Source organism: Diaphorina citri, unplaced genomic scaffold, assembly GCF_000475195.1.
Source record: "Diaphorina citri unplaced genomic scaffold, Diaci psyllid genome assembly version 1.1 scaffold348, whole genome shotgun sequence".
In the NCBI taxonomy this organism is placed as follows: Eukaryota; Metazoa; Arthropoda; class Insecta; order Hemiptera; family Psyllidae; genus Diaphorina; species Diaphorina citri.
This window is the reverse complement of record NW_007377783.1, coordinates 267,644-287,390: the sequence shown is the minus strand read 5'-3', so window position 1 is coordinate 287,390 and position 19,747 is coordinate 267,644. Positions and strand designations below refer to the sequence as shown.

Genomic DNA, 19,747 nt, shown 5'->3' with positions numbered 1-19,747 from the left:
CTTTTTCCCCAAGCACCTAGTATAAGTATTGTGCCAAAGATGGGCGAAGTGATAGTGTTTTTCTTCCTAGTTGCTCCACAGAAATCAACTTGCGATTTTTATTTTCATAGCCTAGATTTTATTGAATTCAAGTTGAAGGATTTGAACATAGGATAGTTGCTTTTTAAATTTAGCTTTGTGCGAAGGTTTGAGTATTGGCTGAACGTTGATTTGAAGTTCAAATTTTGAACTCTTGACGTTCGCGCACCTCCGGACACGCTTAATTACTACAGAAGCGTTTATTAGGTTACAAGTACAAATGAAATTAGATTGGGGCGTGATGGATTTTCCCCCTGATTTTTGTACAGAATGATTTTTTGTAAATATAAATATTTTTAATATATTTGAACCCCTCCTTTTTTTAAGACATATTTTTAATTTAAGTATATCGAGCATTTTTCAACTTCCTATATTGATTTGACGTACTCTATGTGTTTTGTTTTTGGTCACAAATATAATACAAATGTTCAACTAAGTTTAATAATAAAATAGCTTAATGAACTGTTTGTGTTGAAAAAAAAAACTGTGTTTTCTTTTTGTATTAATGTTTCAGTCATCGTTTACCGCCTAGTTGTGCGAGATTTATCTCTTAGAAAATGTAGAGTTTAGGTGGAATACCTCTTTCCAAACTCCCCGTTAGAGGGTCTTTTCCCTAAAAAATAGGTATCAATTTCCACATATGAGCTCGGGACTATCTTAATTAAAAGACAGTACGGTGAGAGGAGGAAAAAACATTTTTTCCTTTGACCTTTACCGACAAGTTTTGGAACATCAGATTTTGTTCGCGAACACGTCAGTTATTAATACTTCTCAAATTAATACCTAAATACGGTACCTATTATTAACATGAAAATAAAAGGAAAACAAGTTCCTTATTAGTTAAGTATGATTGAACTATGTACAACGTACTTGAAAATCTACCAAGCTGAACACAAAAAACAGGATAGAAACAAGTCAAGAGACAAATATCCAGAATATGAGTACAAAGAAAAAATAATAAACTTGAAAATATTCATTTACATCAACATATACCTATTCTAAGAGTAGGTACATATTATTATTATAATAAAATCTTACACTATGATAAAATAGAACGAATATTCATTTACATCAACATATACCTATTCTAAGAGTAGGTACATATTATTATTATAATAAAATCTTACACTATGATAAAATAGAACAAAAATGGCATAAAATTCAAACAATTGAAATAAAAAAGAAAAAAAATAGGGATAAAATTATACAAAAAGACAAAATAATAGATATAACAAAAATAATCAATTTTGAACTTTTTGGTATAGATACCTTATACCAATTATAAAACGCATCTTGTTAACTACGAATACTTACTTGTGGTGAAACGATCATAAAAACTTACCAAACATTACTATGAGAGCTATACAAAAATCTACAGACATAGTTTTCAATTATTTTCCCTGCTGGATGCTCAGCAATTTCAATTTTCCTCACTCTCCTCTTCTTCCTCATCTTCACTCTCCACATACTCGCTGTGGGACTATAAACAAGGAGGAGAACAACTAACCCTAACCAGCCTAGCTGGCTGGCAGTTTTCAAAGGGTTCCCTCTGCTTTTAACAACAAGCACAAGTTCTCACGATGGTTGATTGCGGTTCAGGATGAGTCAATTAAACATGGCTAGAGACCATCATCCGGTCCCGGTGTATGACAGAAAGAAAATCCTTTCTTTATTCTGCCATCACCATTCAGCGAAAGCTAAAGCCGCTATCCGCTAAAACAAGAACAAAGTAACACCTATTTTGTCATATTAATGTAAAAAAGATACTAAAATAAAAGATACAATGATAAATTCCCATGTATCTGTTTCAGAATGAGAATGGCAAGGAAGTATCGGACAACATCGCGGTGATTAACGCTACAGATCTCTCGCCCATCATAGAGCACACGCAGGTGAAAGAAATCAAGGAACTGGTCAACGTTCCCGTGATGAGTTGCGAACTCCCATAGTGTCTTGGTGCTACTTGTAGATGAGAACTAGCGAGAATCATTAAGTACCATAAAAAAGTATGTATAAATGTAAATCGTTAGAAGCAGATCATTACAAGTGGAAATGAGGGAATCACACGTACTGTTCACTAATGCTGAGATTGCTCAAAACAGTCAAGAGGGACACTAAATGAAAGAAAAGTTTTTTTTTCCCAAGAGGTTTTTTTTCAAGAGGTTTGACAGAGGGAACTGTAACTTGTTTCTACAGAAAGAGAAAAAGTCCCAGTTACACTCAACCAGGTCCAATCCTACCAGTTTATTCCTCACATACTCCAGAACAGTTTTGTTCGTCTCGTTATGAGCGTAACTATTCAGTCGTATTTCCTCACATTTCTCGTGAAGAAGTTTCGCACAGAACTCGCTGACAAGGCGTGTCTTCAGTTTGTACTTGTCCTTGAGTTTGGTCTCGAGATATTTGTACAGGCGCTTGTTAATCCACGGTGAACGCTTGTGCGTGAACAACTTCTTCGGTTTATAGATTTCGCCGTTCTCCAGCTGGATTTCCAAAATATTGTCATTGGGTTTGCGAGGTTTCGTCTTCTTGCCTTTGCGCGGTGCCTCGCTGATATCACTTGCACAGCTCTCGTTCAGACTATTGTTCTGAGTGAACAAGATCTTTTGTAGGATGCTATTCTCAGGATGTCCATCTAGACTGATTTCGGAGTAAGCAAGGCTCTGATATCCTAGAGTAGAGGAGCGCCGAGGCTTGGCTCTCGCGCGTTGTACTGTGCTAGGTGCTGGAGGTAGCATAGAAGTACTAGGACTCGGATTAGCAGGAAGTAATATTGCTGGAGAACTTGCTTGTGCTCGTGATGATACCTCTATAGTGGTTTTAGAATGTTTCGAGTTACTTCTGGTCTTATCTTGAGCAATACTACTGATATCAATATTGGTGAGGGACGCGGTTTTGGACCGGGAAGATTGTCTACTGGTAGACACATTCATGTTACTTGTATCCTTGGATTTCTCATGATGTGGTTTTTCTTTCCTCACAGTTGATGTCTTCAGTGAACTGATCTTTGTGGAGTTTTTGTTGATGTGTTTGAAAAACTGAGATTGGGAGAGGGAGCTGAGGTCTGTTGTGTCCAATAATTCAGGGGTTTCCAAGGAGATGCCTTCACTGCTACTACCACCGCCAATACTTCTACCACGCGAGTTATTACCATTAGACTTGGGCTCTACACGAGAGTTATTATTACTAGCCTTAGACTCTACACGTGATATCTCACTGGGAGCTTTAGAGAATCTCTTCGGCAGAAGAGGTTGTTTAAATGATTCCATTCTAGAGTCTGCAGAGGATTCACGTTCCATTGTAGTAAAGTCAAGCACTCTGTCCTTCTTAGATCTGACAGACAAGTCATTGAGCAACTTATTGGTTCTCTCTAGAACATTGCTCTTCTGAGCACTTCTCGTCTTGGCAGCACTTCCGCTCATGTTGTGCATATCTTGTGTTAGATCTTCCATGAGAGTAGACGTGGAGAGCAGGTTTCGTTTCTTTCTTTTCTTTGACTGCATGGTGGAGGTTGTATTAGAGTTGGTTTCAACACTACTCTCTGTAGTATCCTTTACACTTGTAGACGTTTTACTAGCACTTGAACGAGTACTGTTACCCGTAGCATTGGAACCGTTCACACTTCTGCTCTTCATACCACTGATTGAACTTCTGTTCATATCCAAGTTAGAACCATTACCACTTCGACTGTCTGTTCCCACGTTAATACTTCTGCTGTTAGCACTGTTGTTACTCGAAGGAACATCACTGCTGTTCACCGAGATGGTCTCACACTGTTGTCGACTGTGCGTCAAGTACGCAGACCCTGAGGTGTAGTTGAAATCATCGCTCTCATTATATGAGATAGTACTTTGACGGGCAAAGCTCACACTTTTGTTCAAGAGCACGGAATTTTGTTTCGATAAGCTACTTCTCAAAGAACTTCTTCTTGTGATAGTTGACGTTTCTTTGTCATTATTCGTGATCGTACTTTCTTGGGGCGAATTTGTTATGTTACTTCTGGGTAAACTTATGCTGGTAGAATTCAACTTCTTGCCATTATTATTTGGGGTGTTAATGACGGAATTTTGTTTTGAGATGCTACTTCTAGTAGAAATTGACTTTTCGTTGTCATTATTTGGGATCGTACTTTCTTGGGGCGAATTTGTTATGTTAGTTCTGGGTGAACTTCTACGGGTAGACTTTAACTTCTCACCATCATTATTTGGGGTCATTATGGCGGAATTTTGTTTTGAGATGCTGTTCCTTAGAGAGCTTCTTCTAGTGAAATTTGGCGTTTCTTTGTCATTATTTGGGATCGTACTTTCTTGGGGCGAATTTGTTATATTAGCTCTGGGTGAACTTCTACGGGTAGACTTTAACTTCTCACCATCATTATTTGGGGTCATTATGGCGGAATTTTGTTTTGAGATGCTGTTCCTTAGAGAGCTTCTTCTAGTGAAATTTGGCGTTTCTTTGTCATTATTTGGGATCGTACTTTCTTGGGGCGAATTTGTTATATTAGCTCTGGGTAAACTTATGCTGATAGAATTTGACTTCTCACCATTAGTATTTGGGGTGTTGATGATGGAATTTTGTTTTGAGATGCTATTTCTCAGAGAGCTTCTTCTTGTAGAAATTGACTTTTCATTATCATTATTTGGGGTCATACTTTCTTGGGGCAAATTTGTTATATTGGTTCTGGGTGAACTTCTAAGGGTAGAATTTAACTTCTTGCTATCATTATTTGAGATGTCCGTATTTTTTTCACCAACATAACTTTCTGTTGTGTGATTGGCAGATTCTATTAGGTACGTATCGTTGTTTTGTAAGGTAAGAGGGTAGGTCCTGTTCGTTACATTACTGTCATCATTTATTGCTGCTAAGCTGTTATTATCGTTCTGCAAAATACCTGAGATTCTTCCTATCTCCATTGACAACTTGCTTCTGGCGAAAGTGATATTCGGCGCAGATGTTACTTCTAAAGTTTCATGAATTTGTTGATCTTGTACAGGATGGGAGATCATTGACATTTTATCTGGACTTGATTTAGTTTTTTCCAACTCGGAACGTAAAGAAGCGGCATGAGAATCGTTTTCGATGTGTCTCACACATTGTTTTTCGTGTTCAATAGCTTCAAAATTATCTTCGAAGCAAATGTTACTTTTGATATTTGTAATATGACGTAAAGAAGCGGCATGAGAATCGTTTTCGATGTGTCTCACACATTGTTTTTCGTGTTCAATAGCTTCAAAATTATCTTCGAAGCAAAAGTTACTTTTGATATTTTTAATATGTACATTGTCTTTTTTAGATTGATCACTTTCCACGGTATGTTCATCAAGTCTGGTAACATTTATAGACTTTGAGAATGTGATGTTATTCATTTCTGATGATGTATTGGGGGCAGCTTCAATAGATATTGATTCTCTGGGACTCTTTGAATCAGATTTACCCTCCAAATCATCTAGGTTTTGAGTTTCATGACAAGGTTGTGATTTTGTGAAATACAGTTTTTTCGACCAATCAGCATTCAGTTGATTTTTTTTCTGTGATCAAGTGAAATCAATTTTCGATCCAGTGGATCGTGTAAAAGAGGCCTTGAAATACAAAATGGCCGCCTGGGAGGGAAAATTCGATCCAGTGGATCGTGTAAAAGAGGCCTTGAAATACAAAATGGCCGCCTGGGAGGGAAAATTTGAAATTTCAAAATTCGGGTCAATCAATTGCTGGTGCTGGTGGTGCTGACTGCTGAGCTTTGTGAAAAGAAAATCGGAAAGGAAATAAACCCTCATAAGTGACTTGGTTCTCCTTTCCTCTATCCAATGTATTGAACCATATCACAGAGTTGAATCTGTCTGGCAGAAACTCCTAGAAATCATTCAAAATGAGTTTGTTCAAATTCAGAAGTCTAGCCATCAGTGGAGTGAGGAAGAGGGAAAATTTGAAATTTCAAAATTCGGGTCAATTGCTGGTGCTGGTGGTGCTGACTGCTGAGCTTTGTGAAAAGAAAATCGGAAAGAAAAGAGAAAGGAAATAAACCCTCATAAGTGACTTGGTTCTCCTTTCCTCTATCTAATGTATTGAACCATATCACAGAGTTGAATCTGTCTGGCAGAAGCTCCGAGAAATCATTCAAAATGAGTTTGTTCAAATTCAGAAGTCTAGCCATCAGTGGAGTGAGGACCTTTACAAGATGTTCTATCAACAGAACAGCATACAATAAGATTGATGAAAAAGAAATCCTGGACCTAGAGGACACTTTGGAGAGACATTTGGAAGGTATGTATTTTTATGTAGATCTAACCAAGTTTTGAATTCTGGTGAAGTAGAAAGGAAAGCACAATCAACAATCTCATTAAACCTTTTGCGTACAGAATCAATTTCATCAGAATCGCTCTAACGATAGGATTCATGTCCTACATGAACCTTAAGCGTTGTTGTTACAGTCGGATGTAAATGAAAGTTACATCATTAATATCAGACACATCACTTAAAATTGTTTCAGTATTCTTTACAAAAATGGATTTTCGAGGCTCCATCGATTTAGTTTTGTCACCATCATTTGACTCTTGAGACTTTGATATATCAAAAGAGTCGATGTTATTTGTTTCATCATTAATATTAGTAGTTTCATGATTTTGTTGATGGCTGTTCACATCATCGGAATTTTCAATGTCGGATATATTTGTAAGTTCTGAGGTAACAACATCTGTGTTATGCTGTACAAGCCGGGGAATCATTGACTTTCTGCACATTTTATCTTGACTTGATTTAGCTTTTTCGTTTTCGATAACTTCGCCCTTACCAGAAACGTCACTCAATATTGTTTCAGTATTCTTTACAAAAACAGATTTGCCAGGCTTTATTTGGAGAGACATTTGGAAGGTATGTATTTTTATGTAGATCTAACCAAGTTTTGAATTCTGGTGAAGTAGAAAGGAAAGCACAATCGACAATCTCATTAAACCTTTTGCGTACAGAATCGCTCTAACGATAGGATTCATGTCCTACATGAACCTCAAGCGTTGTTGTTACAGTCGGATGTAAAGAAATTGTTCCCTCGCTTTTAATTATTAGACTTTGTTATATCAAAAGATTCGATGTTACATGTATCATCATTAATTTTGGAAGTGACAACCTCCGAGTCATCTTGGTTTTGATTTTCATTACAAGGTTGTGATTTTGTAAAAGTTACATCATTAATATCAGACACATCACTTAAAATTGTTTCAGTATTCTTTACAAAAATGGATTTTCGAGGCTCCATCGATTTGGTTTTGTCACCATTATTTGACTCTTGAGACTTTGATATATCAAAAGAGTCGATGTTATATGTTTCATCATTAATATTAGTAGTTTCATGATTTTGTTGATGGCTGTTCACATCATCGGAATTTTCAATGTCGGATATATTTGTAAGTTCTGAGGTAACAACATCTGTGTTATGCTGTACAAGCCGGGGAATCATTGATTTTCTGCACATTTTATCTTGACTTGATTTAGCTTTTTCGTTTTCAATAACTTCGCCCTTACCAGAAACGTCACTCAAAATTGTTTCAGTATTCTTTACAAAAACAGATTTGCGAGGCTTTATTAATTCCGTTGTGTCACTATTAGACTTTGTTATATCAAAAGATTCGGTGTTACATGTATCATCATTAATTTCGGAAATGACACCCTCCGAGTCATCTTGGTTTTGAGTTTCATTACAAGGTTGAGACTTTGTGAAAATTACATCATCGATATCAGTAGAGTCACTTAAAATGGTTTCTGTATTTTTTACGAAAACAGATTTTCGAGGTTTTGTTGCATTATTAGTTTTGATGGCATCTTTTGAATCTTGAGACTTTGTTATATCAAAAGAGTCGCTGTTATATGTTTCATCAATATTGAAAGTCTCGTTTGTTGCTAATGGTTGGAATATTGATTTCCTTGGAAGTTTAGTTCTTGGTTGAGACGCAAGTTCTGAAGTATTTACTGTAGCATGTGCAATAGAGGACACATCATGAGATTCCAGTGACGACATATCTGCTGTAGTAATAGCTTCTGCATTTGAACAAACAGATGTGTGTCTTGTTGATCTCTTATCATCGGCACGACTTGACTTTTCAAAGTCAGAAATATCTGGAATTTCTGACACATCAACAACTGTATCATTGAATTTTGAAGAGTCTGCTGATGTGTTTGGGATAGCTTTAATAAATATTGATTTCCTGGGTCTTTTTGAATTCCTGAATTCACTTCCTGATTCATTTGAGAGTTGAGTCTCACTACAAGTTTGAGATTTTGAGAAAGTTACATTAGTTTCACCAAGTCTGGTGGCATTTACAGACTTTGAGAATGAAATGTTATTTGACTCTTGAGACTTTGATATATCAAAAGAGTCGATGTTATATGTTTCATCATTAATATTAGTAGTTTCATGATTTTGTTGATGGCTGTTCACATCATCGGAATTTTCAATGTCGGATATATTTGTAAGTTCTGAGGTAACAACATCTGTGTTATGCTGTACAAGCCGGGGAATCATTGACTTTCTGCACATTTTATCTTGACTTGATTTAGCTTTTTCGTTTTCAATAACTTCGCCCTTACCAGAAACGTCACTCAAAATTGTTTCAGTATTCTTTACAAAAACAGATTTGCGAGGCTTTATTAATTCCGTTGTGTCACTATTAGACTTTGTTATATCAAAAGATTCGGTGTTACATGTATCATCATTAATTTCGGAAATGACACCCTCCGAGTCATCTTGGTTTTGAGTTTCATTACAAGGTTGTGATTTTGTAAAAGTTACATCATTAATATCAGACACATCACTTAAAATTGTTTCAGTATTTTTTACGAAAACAGATTTTCGAGGTTTTGTTGCATTATTAGTTTTGATGGCATCATTTGAATCTTGAGACTTTGTTATATCAAAAGAGTCGCTGTTATATGTTTCATCAATATTGGAAGTCCCGTTTGTTGCTAATGGTTGGAATATTGATTTCCTTGGAAGTTTAGTTCTTGGTTGAGACGCAAGTTCTGAAGTATTTACTGTAGCATGTGCAATAGAGGACACATCAAATGATTCCAGTGACGACATATCTGCTGTAGTATTAGCTTCTGCATTTGAACAAACAGATGTGTGTCTTGTTGATCTCTTATCATCGGCACGACTTGACTTTTCAAAGTCAGAAATATCTGGAATTTCTGACACATCAACAACTGTATCATTGAATTTTGAAGAGTCTGCTGATGTATTTGGGATAGCTTTAATAAATATTGATTTCCTGGGTCTTTTTGAATTCCTGAATTCACTTCAACAAAATTATAAAGATCCTGAACTCTACAACAAAGTAAACATAGGCTTTGCAGTCCCTGCAAAGACAAGGAGGTCTACCAATACAAAGGAAAGAATTGAACACCTTAAGAAACTTCAAGCTGATGAAAATCTCAAGAGACTTTCTCAGAAAAATCAGTGTAAGTTGTTTTTAATGATTTTTGAATTAAAAAAAAAAACACCTTAATAGCACAAGTCCTTAATCACATCTTTAGTAATCGGGTTTTACCCACAACTATAACTTTATAGCTTAAGCATTATTATTATTGTAATGCTGTGTAAGTACATACCTATTTCACATTTCTTTTAATACCTTGTATCGCCAGATCTAAGTTATTTTTCTCCTACCATAATGGCGGAACCATGATTTCATGTGACACATGAATCTGTCCGCAAAAGGTTAATATTGATAATTTTGGAGAGACATTTGGAAGGTATGTATTTTTATGTAGATCTAACCAAGTTTTGAATTCTGGTGAAGTAGAAAGGAAAGCACAATCGATAATCTCATTATTAATATTGATAATAATGTAAAATAGTGCTATGAATGTATCACCTCATAAAAAGGAGAATACTTCCATCCATTCCATAAAGGGAATAACACTCCCTTTGATTACCTCTTTTATCCCTTCTATTACCTTTATTTATTATTAACTTCTATTATGTCATACTATTAACTTTCCATGTTCTCTGTGCTATGAATGTATCACCTCATAAAAAGGAGAATACTTCCATCCATTCCATAAAGGGAATAACACTCCCTTTGATTACCTCTTTTATACCTTTCTATGATCTCATAGAAAGGAATCTCCCTTCTATTACCTTTATTTATTATTAACTTCTATTATGTCATACTATTAACTTTCCATGTTCTCTCATTCCCCCCAGAACAAAATTATAAAGATCCTGAACTCTACAACAAAGTAAACATAGGCTTTGCAGTCCCTGCAAAGACAAGGAGGTCTACCAATACAAAAGAAAGAATTGAACACCTCAAGAAACTTCAAGCTGATGAAAATCTCAAGAGACTTTCTCAGAAAAATCAGTGTAAGTTGTTTGTAATGATTTTTGAATTAAAAAAAAAATCACACCTTAATAGCACAAGTCCTTAATCACATCTTTAGTAATCAGGTTTTAAGGAAACTTCAAGCTGATGAAAATCTCAAGAGACTTTCTCAGAAAAATCAGTGTAAGTTGTTTGTAATGATTTTTGAATTAAAAAAAAAAACACCTTAATAGCACAAGTCCTTAATCACATCTTTAGTAATCAGGTTTGTCTCACTACAAGTTTGAGATTTTGAGAAAGTTACATTAGTTTCACCAAGTCTGGTGGCATTTACAGACTTTGAGAATGAAATGTTATCCATTTCTGATGCGTCTGATGATGAATTTGGGGCAGCTTTAACAAATATCGATTTCCTGGGTCTCTTTATATCAGATTTACCCTCCGAGTCATCTGGGTTTTGAGTTTCACTACAAGGTTGAGATTTTGTTAATATTACATCATCAATGTCAGTAGAGTCATTCAAAATGGTTTCCATATTTTTTACAAAAACAGATTTTCGAGGTTTTGTTGCAATATTAGTTTTGATGGCATCATTTGAATCTTGAGACTTTGTTATATCAAAAGAGTCCATGTTACATGTTTCATCATCAATGTTAGAAGTATCATTTATAGCTATTGGTTGGAATATTGATTTCCTTGGAAGATCATTCCTTGGTTGAGACACAAGTTCAGAAGTATTTACTGTAGCATGTGCAATAGAAGACACATCAAATGTTTCCAGTGATGACACATCTCCCATAATTTCTGCATCGGAACAAGTGCCTCTTGATGATCTCCTTTTCTTAACATCAGGTGCAGGGTAATAGTCCTCAAAGTTGTTGGATGATCTTCTGTAATGATAGAAATAAATTTCATTTATGTTTATATTGTTTAAATAAGTATAATCTGCTCTAATACCCAATCAGGTTTTACCCACAACTATAACTTTATAGCTTAAGCACTATTATTATTGTAATGCTGTGTAAGTACATACCTATTTCACATTTCTTTTAATACCTCTGTTACTCTCATAATGTATCAAAGTCTGGTTGAGGGACTGTAAATAGAGAGTAGATCAGCATCTAGGTAGGGTACTATAAACAGAAAGTAGACTAGTCCAAATTTCCTTATGCGAAGCTTGAAAACGGTATTTCAACAATATTTTTCCCATTTCCTAAATTACGTTGGGAATTCCAGCATGTATTTTACTGCAAAAATACAACTCGTCCTACATGGTACATGTCAATGCCATAAACTTGCAATAAGCCCAAGTCTTGTTTTTTCTTGAGTAGGTTCCTTATGCCATATCAACAGTGAAGGTTGAGCCAAAACCCAGTTGGCCTCGAAGCAATCACTCTACAGCTGATTGAGAGGCCAACAACAAATGCCAACCCCATCTGAACATGGGAAAAGGCAAAGAAGAAGGAGGAGAAGACATTGAATTGAGAATAATGTATCATTGTATCACCGGAATTTTCAATGTCGGATATATTTGTAAGTTCTGAGGTAACAACATCTGTGTTATGCTGTACAAGCCGGGGAAACATTGACTTTCTGCACATTTCATCTTGACTTGATTTAGCTTTTTCGTTTTCAATAACTTCGCCCTTACCAGAAACGTCACTCAATATTGTTTCAGTATTCTTTACAAAAACAGGTTTGCGAGGCTTTGTTAATTCCGTTTTGTCACTATTAAACTTTGTTATATCAAAAGATTCGATGTTACATGTATCATCATTAATTTTGGAAGTGACAACCTCCGAGTCATCTTGGTTTTGAGTTTCATTACAAGGTTGTGATTTTGTAAAAGTTACATCATTAATATCAGACACATCACTTAAAATTGTTTCAGTATTTTTTACGAAAACAGATTTTCGAGGTTTTGTTGCATTATTAGTTTTGATGGCATCATTTGAATCTTGAGACTTTGTTATATCAAAAGAGTCGCTGTTATATGTTTCATCAATATTGGAAGTCCCGTTTGTTGCTAATGGTTGGAATATTGATTTCCTTGGAAGTTTAGTTCTTGGTTGAGACGCAAGTTCTGAAGTATTTACTGTAGTGAATATTGATTTCCTTGGAAGTTTAGTTCTTGGTTGAGACGCAAGTTCTGAAGTATTTACTGTAGCATGTGCAATAGAGGACACATCAAATGATTCCAGTGACGACATATCTGCTGTAGTATTAGCTTCTGCATTTGAACAAACAGATGTGTGTCTTGTTGATCTCTTATCATCGGCACGACTTGACTTTTCAAAGTCAGAAATATCTGGAATTTCTGACACATCAACAACTGTATCATTGAATTTTGAAGAGTCTGCTGATGTATTCGGGATAGCTTTAATAAATATTGATTTCCTGGGTCTTTTTGAATTCCTGAATTCACTTTCTCTTGATGATCTCCTTTTCTTAACATCAGGTGCAGGGTAATAGTCCTCAAAGTTGTTGGATGATCTTCTGTAATGATAGAAATAAATATCATTTATGTTTATATTGTTGAAATAAGTATAATCTGCTCTAATACCTATGTATGTAAGTATATGCTATTAATAGTAGGTACTGATGGTAGGTACCCAAAGTCCATTTTGGTTTTTGGTAAAATTACAAGCCTATGTGTGATCTGATGAAGTAACCATTTATGCCTTTCAGTTGATGTTGGTTTGAATCCAGTGATGTAAGTAAGTGTAGTTTAAAGTAAAGGCTACCTACATAAAGAAGTAAGTAGGTACCTGTTGGTAAAATTACAAGCCTATGTGTGATCTGATGAAGTAACCATTTATGCCTTTCAGTTGATGTTGGTTTGAATCCAGTGATGTAAGTGTAGTTTAAAGTAAAGGCTACCTACATAAAGAAGTAAGTAGGTACCTATGTAATTACATAATTTATTGGTAAAAGTGTGAGGAAGACAAATAGATACCTGTAGAGAGGGCTTTATCTAGTATAGATTTTGTTACATACAAGTAAGAATCTTTAATGTCTCACCTCTTGTTCCCTTGTTTTGTAACAAATTCCGGAGGAGATGGTAGAGCATTTTGTGAACTTTCAACTAGAACTCTGCGCAAACACTGAATATCTGGAGATGGAGCTAGAGCAGATCTGAAATAATTATGTTTGAAATGTGTTAAAACAGAAAGAATGGGGGGAGGGGGGGAGGGGCATTAATATCAATTCTGATTTCAAGATAGCCTTAAGCTGTGTCCACTGTCCACACATAGACAACCTTGTCTTTGAATCTATGTTGTCAAGGCAGTGTATGGTTTCAGTCAACATCAGCCAAGCCTTCATGATCAATCAACTATGTTTAGACATGCCTTAAGGAAAAACTTACTTTTGTTGTGTATTGCTTGTAACATCCAGAGAGGTTTTTCCAATACAAAAATTGGTTGAAACTGATGAGTTTCCACTTTGGAGAATGGAGGAGATCTCACTATCAAATTTTGGAATACTTCGGTCTGAATCAGAAAGCAGGTCTGTAAAAAAGAACACAGTATGTTAATGACAGGTTTGAGTAGCTACTCCCCACTGAGCCTATATAAAATACTGAACGTATTTTTTGGTTTCAAGTACATATGTCAAAAACTTGCAAAGCATTTGTGTTAATAGCACAGTATGTTAATGACAGGTTTGAGTAGCTACTCCCCACTGAGCCTATATAAAATACTGAACGTATTTTTTGGTTTCAAGTACATATTTCAAAAACTTGCAAAGCATTTGTGTTAATACTTCCTTGTTTTGATTGCTTTTTAATACACAATAAAAGTGAAAAGAAAGTAGGTACTCACCATAGTTAATCCTGGACAAATGTTCAGAATCACCACTTAGACCATTTGATAGTCGGGAATCCATATTCAGTGCAACTATTCCATAGGTAGGTACCTGAAACATTTGAGTTAAAAACAGAATTGCAGTACTACTAGTGGCCTGGGGCTTGGCAAGATGAGGTGCCACACGCTTCAATACATTTGCATTGTACATAAATGATTATACCTACCTACTCACTTTAATGATAGGATGGCCACAGAGTTAGTGACGATGGGTTCTACCGATGAGCTTTTCACCTATGAACCAGAGAGGGGTGGAAGGTGGAAGAAATACGAATATGTACTCGGCAGTCCAAATTTAAACTTTTTTACATTATTAGAACAATAAAATCATGAGAAAAGTTGAAAAACTGCTTGAAAAAGTTGAAAATCCTTCAAAGAAAACAGAAAACGGTAATCCATATTCAGTGCAACTATTCCATAGGTAGGTACCTGAAACATTTGAGTTAAAAACAGAATTGCAGTACTACTAGTGGCCTGGGGCATAGCAAGATGAGGTGCCACACGCTTCAAGACATTTGCATTGTAGATTGTACATAAATGATTATACCTACCTACTCACTTTAATGATAGGATGGCCACAGAGAGTGACGATGGGTTCTACCGATGAGCTTTTCACCTATGAACCAGAGAGGGGTGGAAGGTGAAAGAAATACGAATATGTACTCGGCAGTCCAAATTTAAACTTTTTTACATTATTAGAACAATAAAATCATGAGAAAAGATGAAAAACTGCTTGAAAAAGTTGAAAATCCTTCAAAGAAAAGAGAAAACAGAAAACGGTCAGAAACGCTTGCGCACAAACAAACGAAGCGGGAGTCATGAATTATGACGTCATCGCCTACGAGAGCGTATGCCGTGACGTCAAAGTTTAAGATTTACCGGTATTTTTTAAATCGATTTATCTCGGAATCTAGAATTCGTAGAAGAAAAAAAATCCTTAACCTGTAATAGGTATTTTGTATCACCTATTGTTTAATGTGATGTAAACGTATCTACCTGTACCTAATATAAAGCATATATTGTCCTATCAGGGCAACCTCCGTGGCCGAGTGGGTATCACACTAGGCTTGCACGCAGGAGGTCCGGGTTCGATTTCCGGCGGGGCCGTAAATACAGTTTTTTCGACCAATCAGCATTCAGTTGATTTTTTTTCTGTGATCAAGTGAAATCAATTTTCGATCCAGTGGATCGTATCACCTATTGTTTAATGTGATGTAAACGTATCTACCTGTACCTAATATAAAGCATATATTGTCCTATCAGGGCAACCTCCGTGGCGGAGTGGGTATCACACTAGGCTTGCACGCAGGAGGTTCGGGCTCGATTTCCGGCGGGGCCGTGGTTTTTTTCAGCTCTGTGCTTGGAGTTCGGGGTGCACTCAGCCTCGTGAGGACAATTGAGTAGCTACTTTAATCGAGTAGCAACCAGTGGCGGCATTACAAGCCGAAGAGACGAGCGATAATAAATATGATGGTTGAGTAAATGAAAGACTTGTGATACCCACAAAGTTGTGAAAAAGCTCTCTGCTTTACCACAAAGATTCATGATTTGATTTGATTGCTTTTCCATTGGCTATTACACTTCTAAAATACTTTTCCATACTTTGGTGATTTAGGGCACAGGGAGTAGACCCCCAGCCAGACTAACACTCGTATTTATGAACAAGAATGACCGTTCTTAGATCAGTCTCAATCTCAAGTCAAAATTGACCAATCAAATTCCTTGAGACTATGCTTAGCACGAACTTAAGAGCCAGCAGCTGGTCTACTCCCAGTTTAAAGTCCCTCAAACAAGACAAACATGTTTCCCGCCAAGTCAAGTAAGTTTGACCGCGCTACTTGAGATATACGCGACAGGGAAAGTAGCCGTTTTCAGGTAGTTGTAGAGGGACAACTACAAATGATGGAAGAAAACGGATTGCGTGTGTGTGTTGGGGCATGAAATAGACTGAGTTGAAAAAAAATCATCAAAATCGGTTAAGTTTAGCCGGAGATATTTGACTTTGAAAAACGTCAAATTTTCCATCATTTTCTGCTGCTTCCGCTTCTTCTTTGACGTTGACCGCTCTGGGGGGGTATTTACTATTACAGAGGAAGGGAATTTAGACGCGACCTAGTTAGCTTAGCTTGTAAGCACTAGACCGCGGGTTCGATTCCCGCCCGGGGCGGATTTTATCCTGATGGGATAATGTTCGGTCTCGGAATGGCTGACTTTCTCCTATCCTGTTTTCCTCTCGATTCCGGGATGAAAATCTTAGCAGTTACTTACAGTTCTATCTATCAAACATCTTTAAAAAAATCTTACCTGCTAGTCCCTCCAAGAGTAAATGAAAGACTTGTGATACCCACAAAGTTGTGAAAAAGCTCTCTGCTTTACCACAAAGATTCATGATTTGATTTGATTTTTTTATTTTTATATTGTCCTATCAAATTACTTACTTACTGCCATGGCCACTTATACTCAAGTCGGTATTTGGTCTCGTCCCTATCATATAGAGAAATTTAATTTTAAATTTCAGATACTTGGACCGATACCGGGATCCGAAGCAGATAGCCAAGGAATATTTGGTGAAGAAGTTCAAGGCCACGGACCCCTTCCGCCCCCCTGCCCCTCCCCTCAAGTATCCAGGTCTAACGCCCCACGATAAGGAGAAGCCATCTTGGTTGAACCAGAAGGAACAGATGGACAGACTGAGATGGGGCAGGATCAACGAGTTCCTGGATAAGTAGAACAATGAGAATACCATAGAATGTGTCCTCTTCTTCTTCCTAGCCTTTTCCTATTTAAATAGGGTCGGCGTTTCTTGTCAGTCTCTTCTAGACAGCCCTGTTGTGTACCTCAGGTCCTGATAAATTTTTCTCACCCAGGTCTTGATTCACACAATCTTTCCACCTTTTCTTCGGCCTACCTCGCCCTTTTTTCCCCCTCACTTCCATTCTCTCCACTCTTTTCCCTATGTAGCTTTCAATACCATAGAATGTGTATCATGTGAATAATTATCAGAAGATAAATTTGGAAACCAAAACTACCTCCGTGGCCGATTGGGTCTCACACTTGCACGCCGAAGGTCCCGAGTTCGATTCCCTGCGGGGTCGAAGTTTTTTTCGGCATTCGGGGTCCACTCAGCAGTGAGTACAACTGAGTAGCTACTTTAATCCAGTACCTACCTCCAAGATAACTAGGCTGGTGGAAAAAAAAAAACCTTTTTAAATGTCGAAGCTTGAAAACGGTATTTCAACAATATTTTTCCCATTTCCTAAATTACGTTGGGAATTCCAGCATGTATTTTACTGCAAAAATACAGCTCGTCCTACATGGTACATGTCAATGCCATAAACTTGCAATAAGCCCAAGTCTTGCTTTTGCTTTTGAGTAGGTAATAGAGATGTGTAAAGATGCATTGAGCTAAAAAAATGAACTACTCTTTTCAGTGAACTAGATCCTCAAGAGTAGTTCTTTCAAAACTTGTAACTCGCTCTTTAGTTCCCTATACAATAAACAATAACCAGCTGTATGCTGTACGAGACCGAGAGTTTTCTGTCTTTTTCTTTCTACATTTGAGTGAGAGAGATGGCGTTTTTCGTCAAAAATGGCAAATCAAAATACCCCCCCCCCATCATACCGTCCGATTTGATCTTTGAATCCGGGCCTAAGGCAGGTGAAAAACAGAAAAGAAAAAGATAATAATAAAAGATTCAAATTTGAATCTTTTATTATTATACTTTTCTTTTCTGTTTTTCACCTGCCTTAGGCCGCATGTGCCCTGCGTAGAAAGTATCAGAGAAGAGTCGGGAGTCAAAGAGCGAGTTGAAAAAAAGAGTAGTTCCTTTTACTGAGTAGCTCAGTTGGGATTCAATCCCAAAGATGAGTCAAAAGTCGCATCTCTAGTAGGTAAAATTAAGAGGCCTAGATCGGAGTTTCCACAATACTGAACTGTGTATTGTTGTTGTTGTTGTGTTGCTGTTGTTGCTGCTGTTAGCTAACATATGGGTTTTGTCTATAGGACATGAGAGGGTATTGTAAAACTCCAGGGCCCCAACTCCGAGCTGGCGTTGTTCATTATTTAAACCCGTGATTAGGAAAATAAAGGAAAATGAGAAATTATATTATAACATATAACTGTAGTAAAGAATGCAATATAAATGTTTTATTACTTTTTGTCACTTTACTTCAAGTTCTTTTCCTATAACTATGAGAAATAAATGTAAAATTAAACATTATTAGGTAGCCTTTTACCATGAGGGGTCATTTTGTCATTTACACAGAACGATTTTACTTGCTCGGTCCCTGAAAATTGGATTGAATCTTTTGTTATCTTCTGAGTAAAATGGAATAGTTTTCAATTAGAAAACCTTCTAATGTAAGTCTTTTTAAACACTTGGAAATATTGAAACAAAATGAAAACAAATAATAAAGCTACTTGAAAATAGAAGAGGCAGTCTGGAGAATTGGATTGAATCTTTTGTTATCTTCTGAGTAAAATGGAATAGTTTTCAATTAGAAAACCTTCTAATGTAAGTCTTTTTAAACACTTAGAAATATTGAAACAAAATGAAAACAAATAATAAAGCTACTTGAAAATAGAAGAGGCAGTCTGGAACAAATTCCTGAAAGGGATGATGTTGTTTACAAGCTACAAGTGAAAATAATATGGGGAAATCATGCGAAAAACTTGAAAAGACCCTGCTGCAAAAGCTTATAATGTACAATTTTACACCATCCCTTTCAAGGGATAAGCCCCAAAGCAAGAAAACAAATATCTTTCTTTTTGAGAGGTGGCAAACCTCTTTTGGTTGGAAATAATTTACCAAACAAATTTTGGCAATTCTACATGGAATCAGCAGTAAGTGGCAAAAACCTGACTTCAATTATGACCTTAGCACTTGGAAGAATATCCTGTTTGGGACAGTCAGTGAGATGGTAGTGTTGAACCTCACATAACCACTGGAAACCCCTTAAGCAGGGTCCACACTTAGGTTGGAAATGTCAGATGAAAATGTTGTACGACAATATTTCCTAAATGTGGACGTGATACGACAGTTATCTAAAGGCCCCTTCCCAACTGTCGTTCCTTAAGCAGGGTCCACACTTAGGTTGGAAATGTCAGATGAAAATGTTGTACGACAATATTTCCTAAATGTGGACGTGATACGACAGTTCTCTAAAGGCCCCTTCCCAACTGTCGTTCGGAAAAAAATCGTGCTGTATGTAGTGGAAATTTTAAATTACAATACAAATAAATTTAAATTACAATGCCTACAGGACGTTGGAAAAAAATCGGATGAAACTCACGACAAGTGAGAACGAAAAATCGTGCTGTATGTAGTGGAAATTTTAAATTACAATACAAATAAATTTAAATTACAATGCCTACAGGACGTTGGAAAAAAAATCGTGCTGTATGTAGTGGAAATTTTAAATTACAATACAAATAAATTTAAATTACAATGCCTACAGGACGTTGGAAAAAAAATCGGATGAAACTCACGACAA

At 36.5% G+C, this 19,747-nt stretch overlaps 2 protein-coding genes and 2 long non-coding RNA genes across 4 annotated transcripts; 2 read left to right on the top strand and 2 right to left on the bottom strand.

The window, feature by feature from the left end:
- Positions 1–2,037: 2,037 nt before the first annotated feature.
- LOC113466881 (putative uncharacterized protein DDB_G0282133) lies at positions 2,038–6,918 on the bottom strand. The gene is made up of 3 exons (XM_026822640.1): positions 6,522–6,918; positions 2,297–5,564; positions 2,038–2,054 (listed from the first exon to the last, which is right to left on the bottom strand). Exons 1-3 carry the CDS (start codon positions 6,813–6,815, stop codon positions 2,038–2,040), a joined length of 3,579 nt encoding a protein of 1,192 aa, XP_026678441.1. The 5' UTR covers positions 6,816–6,918.
- Positions 6,919–7,126: 208 nt separating this feature from the next.
- LOC103507874 lies at positions 7,127–14,861 on the bottom strand. The gene is made up of 6 exons (XM_026822639.1): positions 14,814–14,861; positions 14,213–14,306; positions 13,759–13,900; positions 13,413–13,526; positions 10,744–11,281; positions 7,127–8,407 (listed from the first exon to the last, which is right to left on the bottom strand). Exons 2-6 carry the CDS (start codon positions 14,274–14,276, stop codon positions 7,127–7,129), a joined length of 2,139 nt encoding a protein of 712 aa, XP_026678440.1. The 5' UTR covers positions 14,277–14,306; positions 14,814–14,861.
- On the top strand, positions 9,789–10,366 carry LOC113466874. The gene is made up of 2 exons (XR_003391145.1): positions 9,789–9,819; positions 10,274–10,366. It is a non-coding gene; the product is annotated as an uncharacterized LOC113466874 (long non-coding RNA).
- A 3,874-nt stretch (positions 14,862–18,735) lies between the features above and the next one.
- LOC113466873 lies at positions 18,736–19,523 on the top strand. The gene is made up of 2 exons (XR_003391144.1): positions 18,736–19,230; positions 19,348–19,523. It is a non-coding gene; the product is annotated as an uncharacterized LOC113466873 (long non-coding RNA).
- Positions 19,524–19,747: the final 224 nt, after the last annotated feature.

Excerpts from the sequence above, each read along its gene's own strand:
- LOC113466881 (XM_026822640.1), bottom strand. The coding sequence starts at position 6,815 with ATGTGCAGAAAGTCAATGATTCCCCGGCTTGTACAGCATAACACAGAT. Across the intron at positions 5,565-6,521 it reads CTGATATTAATGATGTAACT|TTCACAAAATCACAACCTTG; the intron begins TTCATTTACATC and ends AAAAAACTGTAT.
- LOC103507874 (XM_026822639.1), bottom strand. The coding sequence starts at position 14,276 with ATGGATTCCCGACTATCAAATGGTCTAAGTGGTGATTCTGAACATTTG. Across the intron at positions 13,527-13,758 it reads ACAAGCAATACACAACAAAA|ATCTGCTCTAGCTCCATCTC; the intron begins GTAAGTTTTTCC and ends TAATTATTTCAG. Across the intron at positions 11,282-13,412 it reads ACAAAACAAGGGAACAAGAG|AAGATCATCCAACAACTTTG; the intron begins GTGAGACATTAA and ends CTATCATTACAG.